At 37.5% G+C, this 16,600-nt stretch overlaps 1 protein-coding gene and 1 non-coding gene across 2 annotated transcripts; both read left to right on the plus strand.

The window, feature by feature from the left end:
- The first annotated feature begins 10,658 nt into the window (after positions 1–10,658).
- Positions 10,659–10,730, plus strand: TRNAT-UGU (transfer RNA threonine (anticodon UGU)). Its single transcript has one exon. It is a non-coding gene; the product is annotated as a tRNA-Thr (tRNA).
- A 2,469-nt stretch (positions 10,731–13,199) lies between these two features.
- On the plus strand, positions 13,200–14,023 carry LOC145029246 (uncharacterized). Its single transcript, XM_078977844.1, has one exon. The coding sequence runs from the start codon at positions 13,498–13,500 to the stop codon at positions 13,954–13,956; it is 459 nt and encodes a 152-aa protein (XP_078833970.1). The 5' UTR covers positions 13,200–13,497; the 3' UTR covers positions 13,957–14,023.
- Positions 14,024–16,600: the final 2,577 nt, after the last annotated feature.

The raw sequence follows: 16,600 nt of genomic DNA on the forward strand, positions 1-16,600 counted from the left end.
GAGCAGCATAGGTTTTTAGGGATTGTGTTTTGAGACTGTATGAGGAGCGCTACCTAGTAGACCTGGTTCCCATCATGTTGCGTGGGAACAAGGTTATTATAGGCATGGATTGGTTGAGCCCTATTGGGGGCAGTGATCGACTGCGCACAATAGTTGGTTCGGGTCATAACCCCAAGTGGGGGAGAGCTGGTGATTCAGGGCGAGAGGCTACAACGCGGGCCAACTTTATGCTCAGCAGCTAGGGCCAGATGCTACCTTCAGTAGAGTTGCACCAGATATGTATTCTACATCATGGATACCCGAGAGGAGGATAAGGCGACCGTGAGTGATGTGCTAGTGGTGCGAGAGTACCCATATGTATTCCCAGAGGATTTGCATGGGTACCTCCAGAGAGGCAGGTGGAGTTTAGGATCGACCTGGTCCTTGGTGCGACTCCGATAGCTAGGGCACCATATCGGTTGGCTCCTCCCGAGATGCATGACTTGTCTACACAACTGTAGGAGCTGTTTGACAAGGGATTCATTAGACCAAGCAATTCACCTTAGGGAACCCTAATCCTGTTTGTAAAGAAGAAGGACGGGTTGTATTGGATGTGTATAGACTACCGGGAGCTGAACAAGGTAACTGTGAAGAATTGTTACCCACTCCCGAGGATTGATGATCTCTTCGACCAACTTCAGGGAGATAGATTCGCATTTAGGCTACCATCAGATGAGGGTTAGAGACGAGGATGTACAGAAGACAATGTTTCGGAGTCGCTATGGTCACTACGAGTTCGTGGTGATGCCCTTCGGGAACACCAATGCACCTGTCGTGTTCATGGACCTCATGAACCATGTATGTAGACCGATGTTGGATCGGTCTATGATAGCTTTAATCGATGACATCTTGGTTTACTCCAAGACGCAATAGCAGCACGAGGAGCACTTGTGGGAGGTGTTGGATACCCTGAGGAGGGAAAGTTTGTATGCCAAGTTCTCCAAGTGTGAGTTTTGGTTGCGTGAGGTGCAGTTTCTTGGGCACCTTGTCAACCGGAACAATATTTTGGTCGAACCGGCCAAGGTGGTGGCTGTGATGAGATGGGAGGTTCCGAAGTCTCCATATTAGATTCAGAGTTTCCTGGGACTGGCGGGCTATTACCGGATATTTATTCAGGATTTCTCCAAGATAGTCGTATCCTTGACCCGACTGACGAAGAAAGTCGTGGTGTTTTGCTGGGGGCTTGAGCAGCAGGCAACGTTCGAGACTTTGAGACAGAGGCTATGCGAGGCGCTGATCCTCGTCGTGCCAGAGGGCTCGGAGGATTTTGTGGTATACTGTGATGTGTCCATCTTAGGGTTGGGTGCATTATTGATGCAGAGAGGGCATGTTATCGCCTACGTTTCGATGCAGCTGAAGCTTCACGAGGCGAACTACCTAACACATAATTTGGAGTTGGGGGCGGTTGTCTTCGCCCTGAAGATTTGGCATCACTACCTCTATGAGGTCCGATGTACCATTTACACGGACCATAAGATTTTAAGGTACCTCATGGATCAGGCGGATCTGAACATGAGGCATCGTCGGTGGCTAAATGTGGTGAAGGATTACGATTGTGAGATCCTCTACCACCCGTGGAAGGCCAATGTTGTGGTAGATGCTCTTAGCCGCAAGGCAGCCCCAATCAGAGATATTTGTTTATGGATGACAGTAGTGACTCCACTGTTGGAGCAGATTCGAGAGGCCCAACAGGAGGCTATGAAAGAGGAACATCGAAATAACAAGTGTATTGTGGGTCAACTTTCCTCCTTTGACTATGGTAACCATGGGTTGTTGACACTGCATTGTAGGGTGTGGGTCTCGTATCATGGAGGTGTGCGCCAGGTGCTGATGGAGGAGGCACAAAAATCCAGGTTTTCAATTCATCCCAGGGCGACGAAGATGTACAGAGATCTTCGTCCTGATTATTAGTGGCCCTGCATGAAGCGGGATGTAGCCTGGTATGTCAGAGGTGCCTGACCTACAGGAAGGTCAAGGCAGAGCACCAACAGTCCCACGGCAAGATGCAGCCATTGGACATCCTTATGTGGAAATGAGAAGATATTACTATGGATTTCATCACAAAGCTTCCCAGGACCGCATGAGGAGTGGATTCGAGCTGGGTCATCGTGGATCGGTTGACCAATAGTGCCCATTTCATACCAATCCAGGAGAACATCTCGGTTGAGAAACTGGTCGATATCTACATCCGAGAGGTGGTAGCTCGACACGGAGTGCCAGTCTCCATGATTTCAGATAGAGACGTGTGGTTTACTTCCAGATTCTGGAAGAAGTTTCACAACGAGTTGGGTACTCATCTGCACTTTAGCACCGTTTTTCACCCGTAGACGGATGTTCAGGGCGAGTGGACCATCCAAACGTTGGAGGATATGCTGCAGGCATGTGTTCTAGACTTCGGTTGTAGCTGGGATACCTACCTTCCATTGGCAGAATTTTCCTACAATAAATGCTACCACTCGAGCATCGACCGCCCTCCCGTTGAGATGTTATACGAGAGGAACTACAGGACCCCAATATGTTGGGGTGAGGTTGGACAAAGGGTCATGGGGAGTATCGAAGTGGTACTCAAGAAGACAAAAAGGATATAGTAGGTCCGGAGCAGGCTTCAAACTGCTCATAGTCAGCAGAAAAGTTATGCCGACAAGCGTCGTTCAAACTTGGAGTTTCAGGTCGGGGGATATGGTCCTATGAAGGTGTCACCTTGGAAAGGTGTTATCCGGTTCAGGAAGCGGGGCAAGTTGGGCTCCAGATACATCGATCCTTTCAGGGTTGCAGCCTAGGTGGGCAAGGTGGCTACAAGTTGGACCTGCCAGCCGAACTTAGTCAGATTCACAACACCTTTCACGTATCCCAGCTACGGAAGTGTCTGGTAGGCGACTCAGTGGTGGTAACACTAGAGGACATTCAGGTGGATGACAGCCTGAACTACATTGAGCAACCACTAGTAGGAGTTGTATGTTAGATGATTGTCTTTGTGATAATTATATAGGTTGCCATATTCGGGATTGTGTGTTTCTAAAGGGGTATGACTTCATATTTGGAACCATTAAGGGTTCGTATGGCATAAAGGTGCCAACTTTATTGCCATAAGGGACCCATGCATCTTGTAGACTCCATTTTAGGGCCATTTGTGCCAAATACCCCATGCATGAACGTCAAGTTTGTAACTTTACGTGTATTATGGACCCTAGGAGGCTAGATCTATGTTTTGGATGTGTTAAACCCGACTGAAATCAATTGTATGGACATGGAATTTAGGGGACTCGACGAGTTGTTCATGGGACTCGACAAGTCGAGGTATGGTTCCCCACCCCTTTTATGCTTTTATCGAACTGGTTGAGTCTAGAAGAGGACTCAACAAGTTAGATGTGAAACTGGACCTGGAAATCATGGAACTCAGCGAATTCAAGATCAGAACTCGGTGAGTTCAAGGCAAGTCCCAAGTGCATGAAAACGAACTCGACGAGTTCATAAGGAACTCAGCGAGTCCAGGGCTAAATGTGTGTTCTTGCATTAAGGAGGACTCAACGAGTTCAAGGATGAACTCGACGAGTCAGTTGAAGAATGTCCCGACTTGGTATGAAGGAGAACTCGATGAGTTCGTACTAAACCTGACGAGGGGAGTCGAGGTTTTAGTGTTTTGGGGATTTGGGGACTCAACGAGTTGTTGGATCAACTCGGCGAGTTGAGTCAACAAAATGTTGACTATGACCCAGAGTTGACTTTGACCAAGGTGTTGATCTTGACTTTGGCTTTGACCTGATTAACCCTTGTAAGGGTTAAGAGTATGTATTGGTAAATTAAGGAAGGTTGTTATGTGTAGGAGTTGAGAGGAGTTGATCTCGACATCGAGGACAGTTCAGTTACTGCACGACATTGAGGTGAGTTACCTTCCAGTAGCAGTAGGTCTACGGCCACAATGTCGGCCCACTAGTAGGAGTTGTTTGTTAGATGATTGTCTTTGTGATAATTATATAGGTTGCTACTACCTGTTATGTTTTATGTGCTAGCTTGATGTGATGATATGTGATAATAGCAGTAGGGGCCGGGAGTAGTCCCCGTGACATGGTCGTAAGGACCTAAGGGTAGGTCGGGCAATGTAGAAATGCCTAGTAGGGTAGGTCAAGCACCCCAGAACTGCTTGACATGGGTAGGTCGGGCACACCAGAAATACATGGCAGGGTAGGTCGGGCACCCCATAATTGCCTGACAGTATGTATGTCGTATGGTATGTGGTATGACGGGGGAACTCACTAAGCTTTATGCTTATAATTTTTACTTTTGGTTTCAGATACCTCTTCGTCGAAGAGGAAGGAGCCAGCACGGTAGCGGCGCATCGCACACACATGATTTCCGCATTTTGAGATCCATGGGATTGTACTATGATGTTATTACTATTGATGATGTGATTTTTGAGACATGTAGTTATGGTTCATATATTTTTATGATGTTGATGATGTTTTTCAGTAAACGGTTTTATAAGTAACATATTAAAAAAAAAATTGTTCTTGAAAATTGGGATGTTACAAGGATGAAGGTGAGGTGTGAGAGTTCACTGAAAAGATGATGGGTCACCTGAGGTGGCAGCAGTTTGATGACGGGAAGGGGATGAGAAACATTGTGAAGGCAGGTTTATATGTGGGGCCATCTGGTTTTGTAAAACATTAAATTAATCTACCCTACCTGTCTTAATAAAAGAGTCTTTCTTCTCCACATGCCTCTTCCATAATCGTTTTCAGCCAAAAGTGGTTTTACCATTATACCCATAACACATTTAATATATTATTTTAATGCTATGATACTGATTGTGCCTTAAAATCAACATTGCTATTTCTGTACACGATAGAATACAACTTAATTGTTTTTGAATACCGATTGTATCCGAAAAAAATCAGCAAAAATTCCTCCAATACCGATTGTTTCCCAAAAAATCAACAAACATTCCTCCATTATCGATTGGAGCATTCCACTCTATATATACCTCAATCATTTCAGGTTTGTATGATTTTTTGTTCTCTTTCTTCTTTACATTTGTTTTGTTAGTATTGAACTTCATGGCTTCATCATCCTTCAATTTCATCAATTTATTACCTTTTGCAGGTGATCCTGGATTTTCATTTTCCAACCAACTATTCGATCATTTACTTAAATGAGTGATGTAGGTAATTTTTGATTTTTCGCAATTGATGTTAGTTCACTTATGATTATCTTTTTTGGTCTAATTTTTAAATTTTAGGTACGTGTTGCTATAATTGTAAGAGTTGGGGTTCAGTTATGTTTTAGATGGCATAATCATATCATTCTTATCAAATCGTTCCTTTCTTTAGATTTATAAAGCTAAACCTACAATAAATCAAGCGATGAACAAAGTGGTCAGAGGTTCAAATTGTCGGATGTTACTATTAAACAGTGAAAGTTGGGTTTGGTTTCGGGCATGTTGCTTAATTCATGTTTATATCATTACATTGTTGTCTAACAATGTTTTTGATAAAATTTACCTATTTAGTATAACTTAAACATTCTTTGAAAAATTGGGATCAATATGGAAGTCATTTCTTCAATAAGAGCTAGAAACTTCTACAACATAATTGAAAGAATTCATGTTTCAGGAATTTATGCCTCAAGCTCTCTCTTTAATGACTGATGTATTTCATGATTATTGGATGTAGAAGGTAATGTATGCAAATATGTTTCAAGACTGCATTAAGAGGATGAATAAGTTTTTACATTTTTCTCTTTTGTTTTCTGATACCGCTTTTAACATATAAATACCCTTCATATTAGAGAATTGGCTTTCATGAAATTATCATATGCTTACATAGTACATGAGTTCCATATCCCTTAGAAACCATGGTACAACAAAACTATGGTATAATTACCTTTTCATTTTTTTCATTAATGTTTTTTCTTGATGTTGTTCTGACAACATTAACATTGAAACTAATAGTACCAGATCTGATATGGTCTACACATTTATGGAGTTCACTGTAATATGTTGTTATTATTGGTAACAAGCTTAAGTAAGTTGACACTATATACCGGAAAATCAAACATAACATAAAAATTAGTTTTTTCGAAATCCAAAACTGTTGGATTTTTAAAATGGCTTATTTTGTGGTTCGGTTTCAATTTTTTTGCACCTTTTACCTTTTTGGTCCATTCTCCTGAAGCATCAAAGTGACAACATGATATATATATATATATATATATATATATATATATATATATATTGATTATTCGTTGCATCTGAAATCAATATTATCTTTTTAATCAACTTACAATCTTAGGAAACATATCAAAGTGAGTTATTATTCGATAAGAACAAGGTTAATGTTGTGACAGAGCATCAAGAACTCTTAAATGCTTCAAGGATAAATAACGATGTGTTATGTATGTGACTATGACCTTCTTTATATTTTTTTTATTGCATCCCTCTGAAATAAAAATGTACTTTTGTTTATTTACCAACATTAATTGTGTGGTAAGAACATTTGTATATGATTAAATTTGTAACATCCGGATTTCCAGGTATCATAATTTAAGTATTTATTTTTGAGTTAAGAAGAGGGACTCGAAGAGTTGACGCCTAAACTCGTCAAGTAGGAACGCGACTGATGACTCAGATTAATGAATGGACTCGACGAGTCCGCGCTGTGGACAGAAACCCTAAATCTTTGGGCGCTGCACCCTATTTAAGGGTCCTTATGGCCTTCATTTGTGGCCACACACCCTTGAGAAACCCTAAACGAACCAGAGAGCATTGAGAGTGAGGGAAGGAGCTAATTTCATGACCATTTGGGCATTCTTGCAAGAAGGAAGGAAGGGATTCAAGCTAGGCTAATTGGAGAGCTCAGATCTTCTATCACCTCATCAAAGATTGTTGTTTGAGGTATGAATCCATGCCTATTTTCGTGTATATAGTGGATCTCATGAATCTAGGGTTTTCTTGCCCCTTTTTAGTTGAGTTATGGAGTATGTGGTATCCCTTTGAGGCATAGACATTAGATCTAGACCTTGAGAGGTCCAGAGAGTCCCAACAACCTAGCTTTATGCAGTCACATAAGAGTATTGAGCCTAAGACATCATTATAAGGGATATTTTATCAAATAGAGCTATATGTGTGATGCATGGACATAAAAATTGAACCTTTACGTGCCTTTTGAGTGCTAGGAGGCCAGATCTATAAGTTAGAGGAGCAGATCTGACCTCAAAAGGTCAAATGAGTAATGTCATGGAGGAAGCTCTCCGAGTCCATGAGAGGAATCAACGAGTCAGATTGGGTTGCCCCACGATTCGTGACCAGTGGTAACCCGTCGAGTGAAAGGTTAACTCGACGAGTCGAGTGAGGCCTTAGGAGGATTCAGAGGACATGCATGAACTCGCTGAGTCACCCGAGTGCACTCAACGAGTCTTGTCAAAGTTGGACCGTTGACTGGAGTTGATTTCCGTTCACCTTAGGGTTTTGGTCAAACTGATTCAAGAGAGGTCATGGAAGGGTAGAATGGTCTTCTACCCATTCTTAAAAGATGCGAACATAAAGAGAGTATTGATTAAAGATATTATCATTTTGATAGGATGAGGCTAGATCGGGGATATCGAGAACGAGAGTATACTAGACATCATTCGAGGTGAGTCTTCTCACTATACTTTACCTTGAATGGTAATTATGTGTGACCGGAAGGTCTTATGTGCTATGACGAATATGTGATATATGTTTCCATGTGATATGTATATGTTATGTATGTTATGAGTAGTATGGTATGGACCGGAAGGTCAACAGTGGATGGACCGGAAGGTCGATATGGTATGGACTGGAAGGTCTATTCAGATTGTGGGACCGGAAGGCCCCTGAGACATATTGACCGGAAGGTCTCATAGAGCTGTAGCCTTGAGTGGCTTATGTGTTGTATGTAGTATTTTGGGAAACTCACCAAGCATTTATGCTTACCGTGTTATGTGATATGTGTTTCAGGTACTAGCGAGGATCGCGGGAAGGCGCCGACATGATTAGTACACACTGATAGAGGATTTTTGTAGTTGAGATTCTGGGATATGTTCTACCATAATAACTTTTGATACAATTGTGTTTTGAAATGATTTTTATGAGATATGTTATGGTTGAAATATGAAAGAAAAATTGTTTTAAATTTTTACGTCGTCACAAGTTGTTATCAGAGCCTTAGTTTGATGGATTCGGATGCACCTTCGGGCGTATCTGAACTCAAACTGAGGATTTGAGAAAAAATTTCAAAAAAAGAAGAAGAAAATAAACAATTTTTCTAAGAAGAGTAAAAGATTTTGAGAAAAAGCAAAAAGGAGCAGTGTGTATGATCAGCCAACGCCCGAACTGTGATTTCCCAAAATACCCTTACATTATGTGTTATGAGATATTATGTGCTACGCATGCTAGAGTAGGCTAGGTAGATCATATCTTAGGACTAGGGTGGCCTGATATGTGATGCCTTAGCCTAGGAGCTTATGCTGCTGTGAGTTGCTTTGAGTGCATGTATGTAGTAGTGAGTAGCTTGTGAAAAGTCTGCTTGAGAGTATGTTGAATTCAGAGCGTATATAGTACTTGCGAATTGGGATCCTAGGAGGAGGACTTGGTGTGGATACGGATACAGTGTGGAAGGTAGTATTGGGCTCGTACTAGTGAAAGCACCGGATCGGTAAATATCCCAAGTAAGAATCCTAAGGGTGTCAAGGAACAAGTAGGAACAATTGATCGAGTGTGAGCAATCTCGGTCAAGTCTCTGATTATTTTATGTCGTATTTCAGAGGCATCATGGTGGGAACGCGCCAAAACCCCGGAGGCAGTGGTACTAGTGATGAGGAGATCTGTAGGATGATTCAAGAGGAGGTGGTAACGGCCATTCGAGCTGAGATACCAGAGATGTTTGGGTCTATCAAGACCATGTTGATTGAGACATTTGACGAGCACTATGTTGCTCTAACCGAGGCTACTGCTGCTGCGGCCACCGCAGCTGTTGCCGCTGCTAGGCCACAGGGGGTGACTCGTTGTTGTATCGAGAGTTCAGCAACATGAAGCCACCATAGTTTGATGGGACACATGATAGGATAGTCGCGATGAGGTGGATCTCTGACGTTCAGGGATGTTTCTACACCTGTTCCTGTCCGGAACATTTGAGAGTACAGTTCGCGCTGAACCAGCTTCGCTTGGGAGCGAAAGACTGGTGGAAATTTGTGACGACGGATTTTACTCATGCGGAGCTTACCGCGGTGATGTGGGAGAGGTTCACCACTATGTTCAGAGACGAGTATATTTCCCCAGTGGAGAGGGAACGTTTGGTCCAAGAGTTCTTGTCCCTCAAGCAGGAGACAGAGTCTATGACGGTGATCATGCGGATGTTTCATGAGATGGTGCTGTTTTGCCCTGAGCACGTGTCTACCGAGCAGGCACGCATGAGTCGATAATTGAGCATTCTGAGGAGGGACATTCGGGAGTTCGTGGCAAACTCGTCGTACCGAACATTTTCCGAGCTCCAGACAAATTCTCGAAAGAGGGAGATTGGGTTAGAGACTCAGGCCAGGGAGGAGGCCGAGTCTCAGAGGAGGGATAAACGGCTGGTTATTAAGATTTAGACTTGGTTGTGCTTTGGAAGATGTGACATCCTTAAAGTATTATATAAATTATAACATTACATAAAATTTTGGAGTTGGTAAATATGGAGGTTCGTAAAAGCATATATAAGGCAATAGAGAAATAAAGGTGAAAATATGGCACTGAACTTTTTTATTCATTTTCTTTTAATGGTTTTTATTTTTTATTTAAATTAAAAAGTAAAAGCACTGAAGAATGAATGATGAAAATAGAATTCCACTACATTTTCTATGGTGTTTGTATTTTAGTAAAACAGCAAATTTAATGTGTTGTGTTTATTTATTTTTATTGCATTTCAGTTATATTTAAATTTTTTATGTCAATATTATTTTTATTATTAACTGTGGTTTTGTTTACACTTTATTCGAATTTATATTTGTTTTATAAATCATAACTATATTAAATGTTTTTTTTTTTCCAGATATTCAAATAAATAAATATATTAATTTTAAACAATCATTACAAATGTTAAAAAACTTTAATTTTATTATTTTAATAAAAATAAAATTTTAAAAATATTTTACCCATGAGTGTAACCTAGTGATTATAATATAAAGAAAGTAAATTTAGTATTTTTTTTTTATCATATTATTCAAACAGTGATCCACAATGTTTACATGATAAGTCTATCAACACAAACAAAACTCTTCTTTTAAAGAGATTGGACCGATGAAAGAAATAAAAAATATAAACATGAGATTCCCATTAAAAAAATCGCTGTGCACGTCTCAACGATTATATTCACATGATGCTTATTTTTGTTTATTGAAAATTGATTTTGGGCTCAAATATCATATACTTTTTAATAATCTTTTGTGATGATAATTCTAACATCACCACATCTTGGAAGACCAATTTTATTGACTTGGATAGTCAGTTTTTTCTTAGTAGTTTATCTCCGATCTTCACTCGTTTGTTTAATTTAATAAATAGAAATTGGTACTTTGAATGGACGTACCTTTATTATAAATTGAGTGGTGGTTTATTAAACGTCAAAGCCCCTATAGCTCAGTGGTAGAGCGCCAGTCTTGTAAACTGGAGGTCTGTAGTTCGATCCTGCATGGGGGCATTTATTTATTTCTTATCCAACTTTTTTTTTTTATCTTTTTTTTTTGTTTTTGTTTTTGGGTATCCAATTTAAAACTCACTAAAACCCTAAAGAGCAAATCACAAACAATAACGGGATGGATCCTTTGTAAAACTTATGTTTTCATCTTCTACCTCTCATCAATGGCTTCCTTTCTTCAAAAGCTTGTTCGAAAAAAGCAATCCAGTACAAGCCTGATTACCAATCTAAACAGACGAATTCTCTCCCCGTCGTCCCATTTACTCGATCCCAAACCCGGACCAACCGTCGCTCCGATCCCCTTCTTCAATGGCCTACCCAAAACTACTGATGAATCAAACCCTAATCCTCCTCATCTTTCAGCTTTCTACCCGACTTTTGCGTTTGAGAGTTTTTTGAATCCAATTTCTCAACTTGGGTTTATTCAACATGTTGTACCTGAAGAAGACATTGTTTCGGGCGATGATGAACGAGGGATTTGGGCTGATAGTGTGAAGAAGAAGAGAAAGAAGAAGATGAACAAGCACAAATTGAAGAAGCTGAGGAAGCGTCTGCGGAGGAAAACATAGTTTCATTTTCTTCAATCTGGTGAGGATGTTAGGTTATCGTTTTTTCCTGGATTTCTTATTGATTCAAGACAAGAATCTACCTTAATTTCTGTAACATCCCCTCTTTTGATTTCACTTTCCGGAAATACCAATTTTCATGACCTAATTTTATTTCATTTATCGAATTGAAAGTGCTTAATAATTCAGATTTGTATCAACCACGTGGTCTTTGATCCAATGGTCTCTCTACAACCCTTAGCCTTAGGTTGTGAGTTCAAACATCAATATCAGTTAAAATGGTATCTTTGTGTTTTGAATTTTGGAGGTTTCAGGAGTGTAATTTGATATGAATTGAACTTGCTGTCGTCTATCACGTTTGATGAGCCCACAATTCCATGTATAGCCAAACTATAGCTACTGATCCTATCTTGCTGGATCTTGTTGTTCTATATATGTTTTTGTTCTGCATCTAAGGCGCCCTTTAAATGCAATCTATAAGTTAATTCCATTTTCTGGATGCTAGGATGATAGATTTGAGCTTTTAGGCAATGATTTGTGGTTGGATTAACCAAAATTGCTTTTGCTGTTTGAGTATATGTGCTACAAATAATAGTTTGGTAGACTGGCATTGATAAGCTACATATAGTTCCTAAAAATTTCATGGGGGGGTTCGGTTCACTGATTGTCTTGGAAGGAAGTGGATTCTGTCAAAGTAATTGAATTATTGAAATTTGAAGAATTTGGAATATGAAGGAATTGGATTATGTCATGTCCCGTGTTTGGTTGGGAGGAAATTGAATGGGTGTTTACTTGCAAAATTCTAGAGTTATATGGGTATACAAGTATTTTTAACTAAGAGAAAATGCATGCAAATGAATTCTGTGGGTTTTAAGCATTAAGATGGAATGTTAAAATCCATTGGTCATAGGATTTTGTTAAATTCCAACAGACTTCAATTACTTATTCATTTGCAACCAGATGTAATGATTGGAATGTAATTGAATTACATTCCCTTTAAATCCCATGAAATCTGACAAACAAAAGAGTCATGTACGATTGGCGAATGAGGTTTTTGTTCTAGACATGTAAAATTACTAGGACTTAGCAAGCAGCCATGAGCCTAGTTTCTTGTATTGTATGGAAGGCAAACAAGATTGTTAAGCCAAAATAGAACTTGGAGGTTTGATACTGTGTTTAGCATGCATTGACATGTGTCACAACAGACTCATGTCAATTGGACAAAGCATTATAATTTTTGTTGTGTTTAGCATGCATTGACATGTGTCACAACAGACTCATGTCAATTGGACAAAGCATTATAATTTTTGTTAGGTTTTCGAACGACAAACACAATTTAATATGTTGAGAAAAAAAAATTAAAGAATACAAAAGATTTATGAGGTTCACATAAAGAGTGTAATAAGGCCAAGTCCGCAGATGAACTAGAGCGGGACCCCTTTGTTTGGTAGATACTGCTACTCTCAGGGTCCGGAAAATTTAGACTCGACATTTGAAAATTTTTGAGTTTTTGACTAAAATGTGGTTATTCAAAAAAAATATTTACCAAAAAAGAAACGAAAACAGCAAGAAAAACTTTAAAATACAAGAAAAATGAAGAAAACATTAGTTTGGTAAATATTTTTGAAACTATATTAGATTTGTAAATATTTTTTTGAAGAATCCTATTTTGGTCAAAAACTTGAAATTTTTTTGTCCTCCCTTTATGCCTAATAGCTACCAACAAGGCGACATGAGCTCACTCTCAAACTTTCATCGGTGCAAAAAAGACGTAACTGTCATTGTTCTCGTTTATTGGAATCGGCTATATAAGTCTTATCTAACTCCATTCATGCGTAACAAACGCAAAATAAATGCTTGGCCATATACCATAGTTATAACCATATACATGATCCCAATAGTTTGTGGTTAATAGACCGATTTTTGAAAGTTGATGGGTTTTAAGGTGTGAAACAAAATTTGTTATTTTCCTTTTTTGAGAGTAGTTTGAATCGGTAAATCAAGAACCCCATAATTCTCTCCCTAAGTTATATCCACACCTCACAATCTCTTCGTCTTTCTTTCTCTTCGTTTCAACGGTATAAAAACTTCAAACAAACTTCGCCGACCTTACAATTTTCAAATAAGCGACATATTATCTCGTATGTAAACGTAGAGCAATGCATTTTTAGTCAAATCATTTCAATAAGTACAAATAATCCAACATGACACGCCAATTGGTTGTCCTTGCTATCATCTTCACCGCCCTTCTCAGCCTCATCACCGCCGCCCCAACACCTAGTCCCACCCCGAAGGCGGCACAATCACCGCACGGCTCTGGCAAGGCCTCATCACCATCACCAACCAACCACCGGAAAACTAAATCTCCAAGTTTATCACCTTCATCTTCTTTATCCCCCTCTTCTTCCACTCCTTCCTCCTCCCCATCAAGCAGTGACATCTCATCGCCTAGCCCTTCTGAAGGGTCAGCCGCCAGTCCGCCTTCGCCGGATTCTACGGCTTCTCCGGGAGACGATTCACCACCGTCGGATTCAGATGATTATGGCGATGAACCGACATTAGAAGAATCATTGGATGATGATGTTGAAGATGGTGCATCCACTAGCTTGAAGTTATCTAGCGTGAGTGTTGTTGCTGCAATTGCAGGTTTTTTTCTTTTTTAGATTATGACAGCGGTAGTAGATTTGATACGACTCAAATCAAACCTATTTTTGTAATGCCATTTTATCATACGACCTTGGTAATATGAATACAATTAAAATTTTCACAACATTTTATTATTGTTGTTATGATATTTCAGTAAGTTAATTGTTTAGATTTTCCTAAATTGAACCTATTTTGATGAGCAAAAACCGAACCGCAAATCGAAAAACTGCAACAAAACCGAGACCGACCATAAATCGATGGTTTGTTTCCTACTTTTTAAAAAACCTGAAATATTCGGTTCGATTTCGGTTTTAATTAGAAACCCGCAAAAAGACTGAACCGCACCGATATTTATAAACTGTTTATACAAAAATTTAATGTACATATATTATATATAAATTTGTATAATTCTATAACAATTAGATGTATGGTGAGTTTGTTAAGTTGGTGAACATATGAAGCTGAGGTTTAGGGTTGGAATCCCTTTTTTAGTTGTTGTGGTTTTCTCATCACATCGGTTGATATAGTAAAAATCATTATTCTTTACTGGTTATAAATTTATTTCCTCTCCGATTATAAATGTATTGATCAATTTGCAAACTTGTAAACTACATTACATCTAATCTCACATAGATTGATGGATATAAAAAACATATAGTTTTTTCATCTAAAAGATAACAATAAGGTCTTACAAACCTTAAGATTTAGAGTTGGATTCCATATTAACTTGGCAGACCACAACATCTTATTTTAATATAAAATTTTATAGTTGCAGTTTGAGTTTAAAAAAAAAAAAACAAACCACATTGGTTAAAATCGAAAACCAACAAACTGCAACTACTAATCATCTTTTGCGGCTTTGGTTTTGTGGTTTTCAGTTTGATTTAGGCCAAAATCAACACAAATCCGGACCTTACTCACCCATCGTTGTTGTATTCTTACATCGTGGTTTTTGGTCTCTCATTCGTTAATTGACTGTTAACTTCCTTAAAATGACAATGTTACCCCAGTGATCATTTTCGCAGTCTTGTCTTTTACCATACTATAAGGATCATTTTTGCATACATTTTTTTTTATTTTATTGAAGTATTATATATTAATAGATATTGTTTTTAATATATAATATTATATATTAATAAATATTCTTTTATTGGATTATTAATTTATTTTAGTTGATTTCGTTTAATTTTTTTTTGTTGGAGTAATTCTTTTGTATTGAATTATTATATATCAACACATATAGTTTTTAATAAATAATATTTATATCATAATAAATGTTATATTATTGGATTATTAATTTATTTTAGTTAATTTTTTTTAATTATTTTTCATTGAATTATTACTTTTAATTTATTATTTTATTCATATACTAAATATATATATTTTTAATATTAATTTATTTTAGTTAATTCTATTTTAAATTTTTTTGGTCGTTGTAATTCTTTTTTATTGAATTATTATAAATCTATACATATAGTTTTTAACATATAATATTTATATCATAATAAATATTATATTATGGGATTATTATATAATACAAAACATTATTTTTTTTGGATTATTAATTTCTTTTAGTTGATTATTTTTATAAATTCTTTTTTGTTGGAGCAATTATTTTTTATTAGATTATTATATATCAATAAATATCATTTTTAATATATAGTATTTATATTATAATAACTAATACATTATTGGATTATTAATTTTTGTAATTTCTTTTTTTTTTTTTGAATTATTAATTTATTGAATTATTACATTTAAATTTATTATTTTTTTAAGATAATAAATATTATCGTATTGGATTTTTCTTTTATTTTTAATGTATACTATTAATTGTTTTTAATTTTATTAGCACTACAAAGTTGCCGAAATACATAAAAGTATCACTTATTTTTATCAAAAATTGGTAGGATCACCTCCAAACACCTACATCGGAGATTCAATAGATACTCTACCCTATTCCACCCAATGTTGCTGGTAGCCACCTGGGACAACCTCTTCATAATCTACTGGAATCCTTCATATCCCACATAACGCACAACAAACTCCTATAACAATTATAAGTGGTGGTGGTGACCGAGTGATGGTGGTGATATTTTCCCTATGATTTCTCATTATAAGCTACATGAAATGAAGGTGTTTGGTAGTGATACTAACGATTTTGATGATGAGAGACGACGATTTTGCGTATCCCACGATTTTGTGATGGAACCAATAAAATTAACAAGAAGTATTATTATAAATTAAAAATAAATTAATAATCCAATAAAATAATATTTAGTATATGAAGAAAATAATAAATTAAAAGTAATAATCCAATAAAAATAGTTAAAAAAATTACAAAATTAACTGCAATAAATTAATAATCCAATAATCTAATATTTATTATGATATAAATATTATATATTAAAAACTATATGTATTAATTTATAATCCTAATTCTAATAAATTGTAACAACGTAAATTTTCAAATAAATTTTTCATTTAAAATAAAGTGAATTATTTCAACCAAATATAATTATTCCAAATCTCATATCAAAATACAATCATAAAATCCCCAAGATCTCAAAACATCATCAGTGTGTACGCGTCATGCCGGCGCCTTCCCACGGTCCTCGCTAGTACCTGAAACACATACATGACAACTGTAAGCATAAATGC

This window comes from Lactuca saligna, chromosome 2, assembly GCF_052625555.1.
Source record: "Lactuca saligna cultivar CGN05327 chromosome 2, ASM5262555v1, whole genome shotgun sequence".
Lineage (NCBI taxonomy): Eukaryota > Viridiplantae > Streptophyta > Magnoliopsida > Asterales > Asteraceae > Lactuca > Lactuca saligna.

Coding starts and splice junctions, on each gene's coding strand:
- LOC145029246 (XM_078977844.1), top strand. CDS start 13,498: ATGACACGCCAATTGGTTGTCCTTGCTATCATCTTCACCGCCCTTCTC.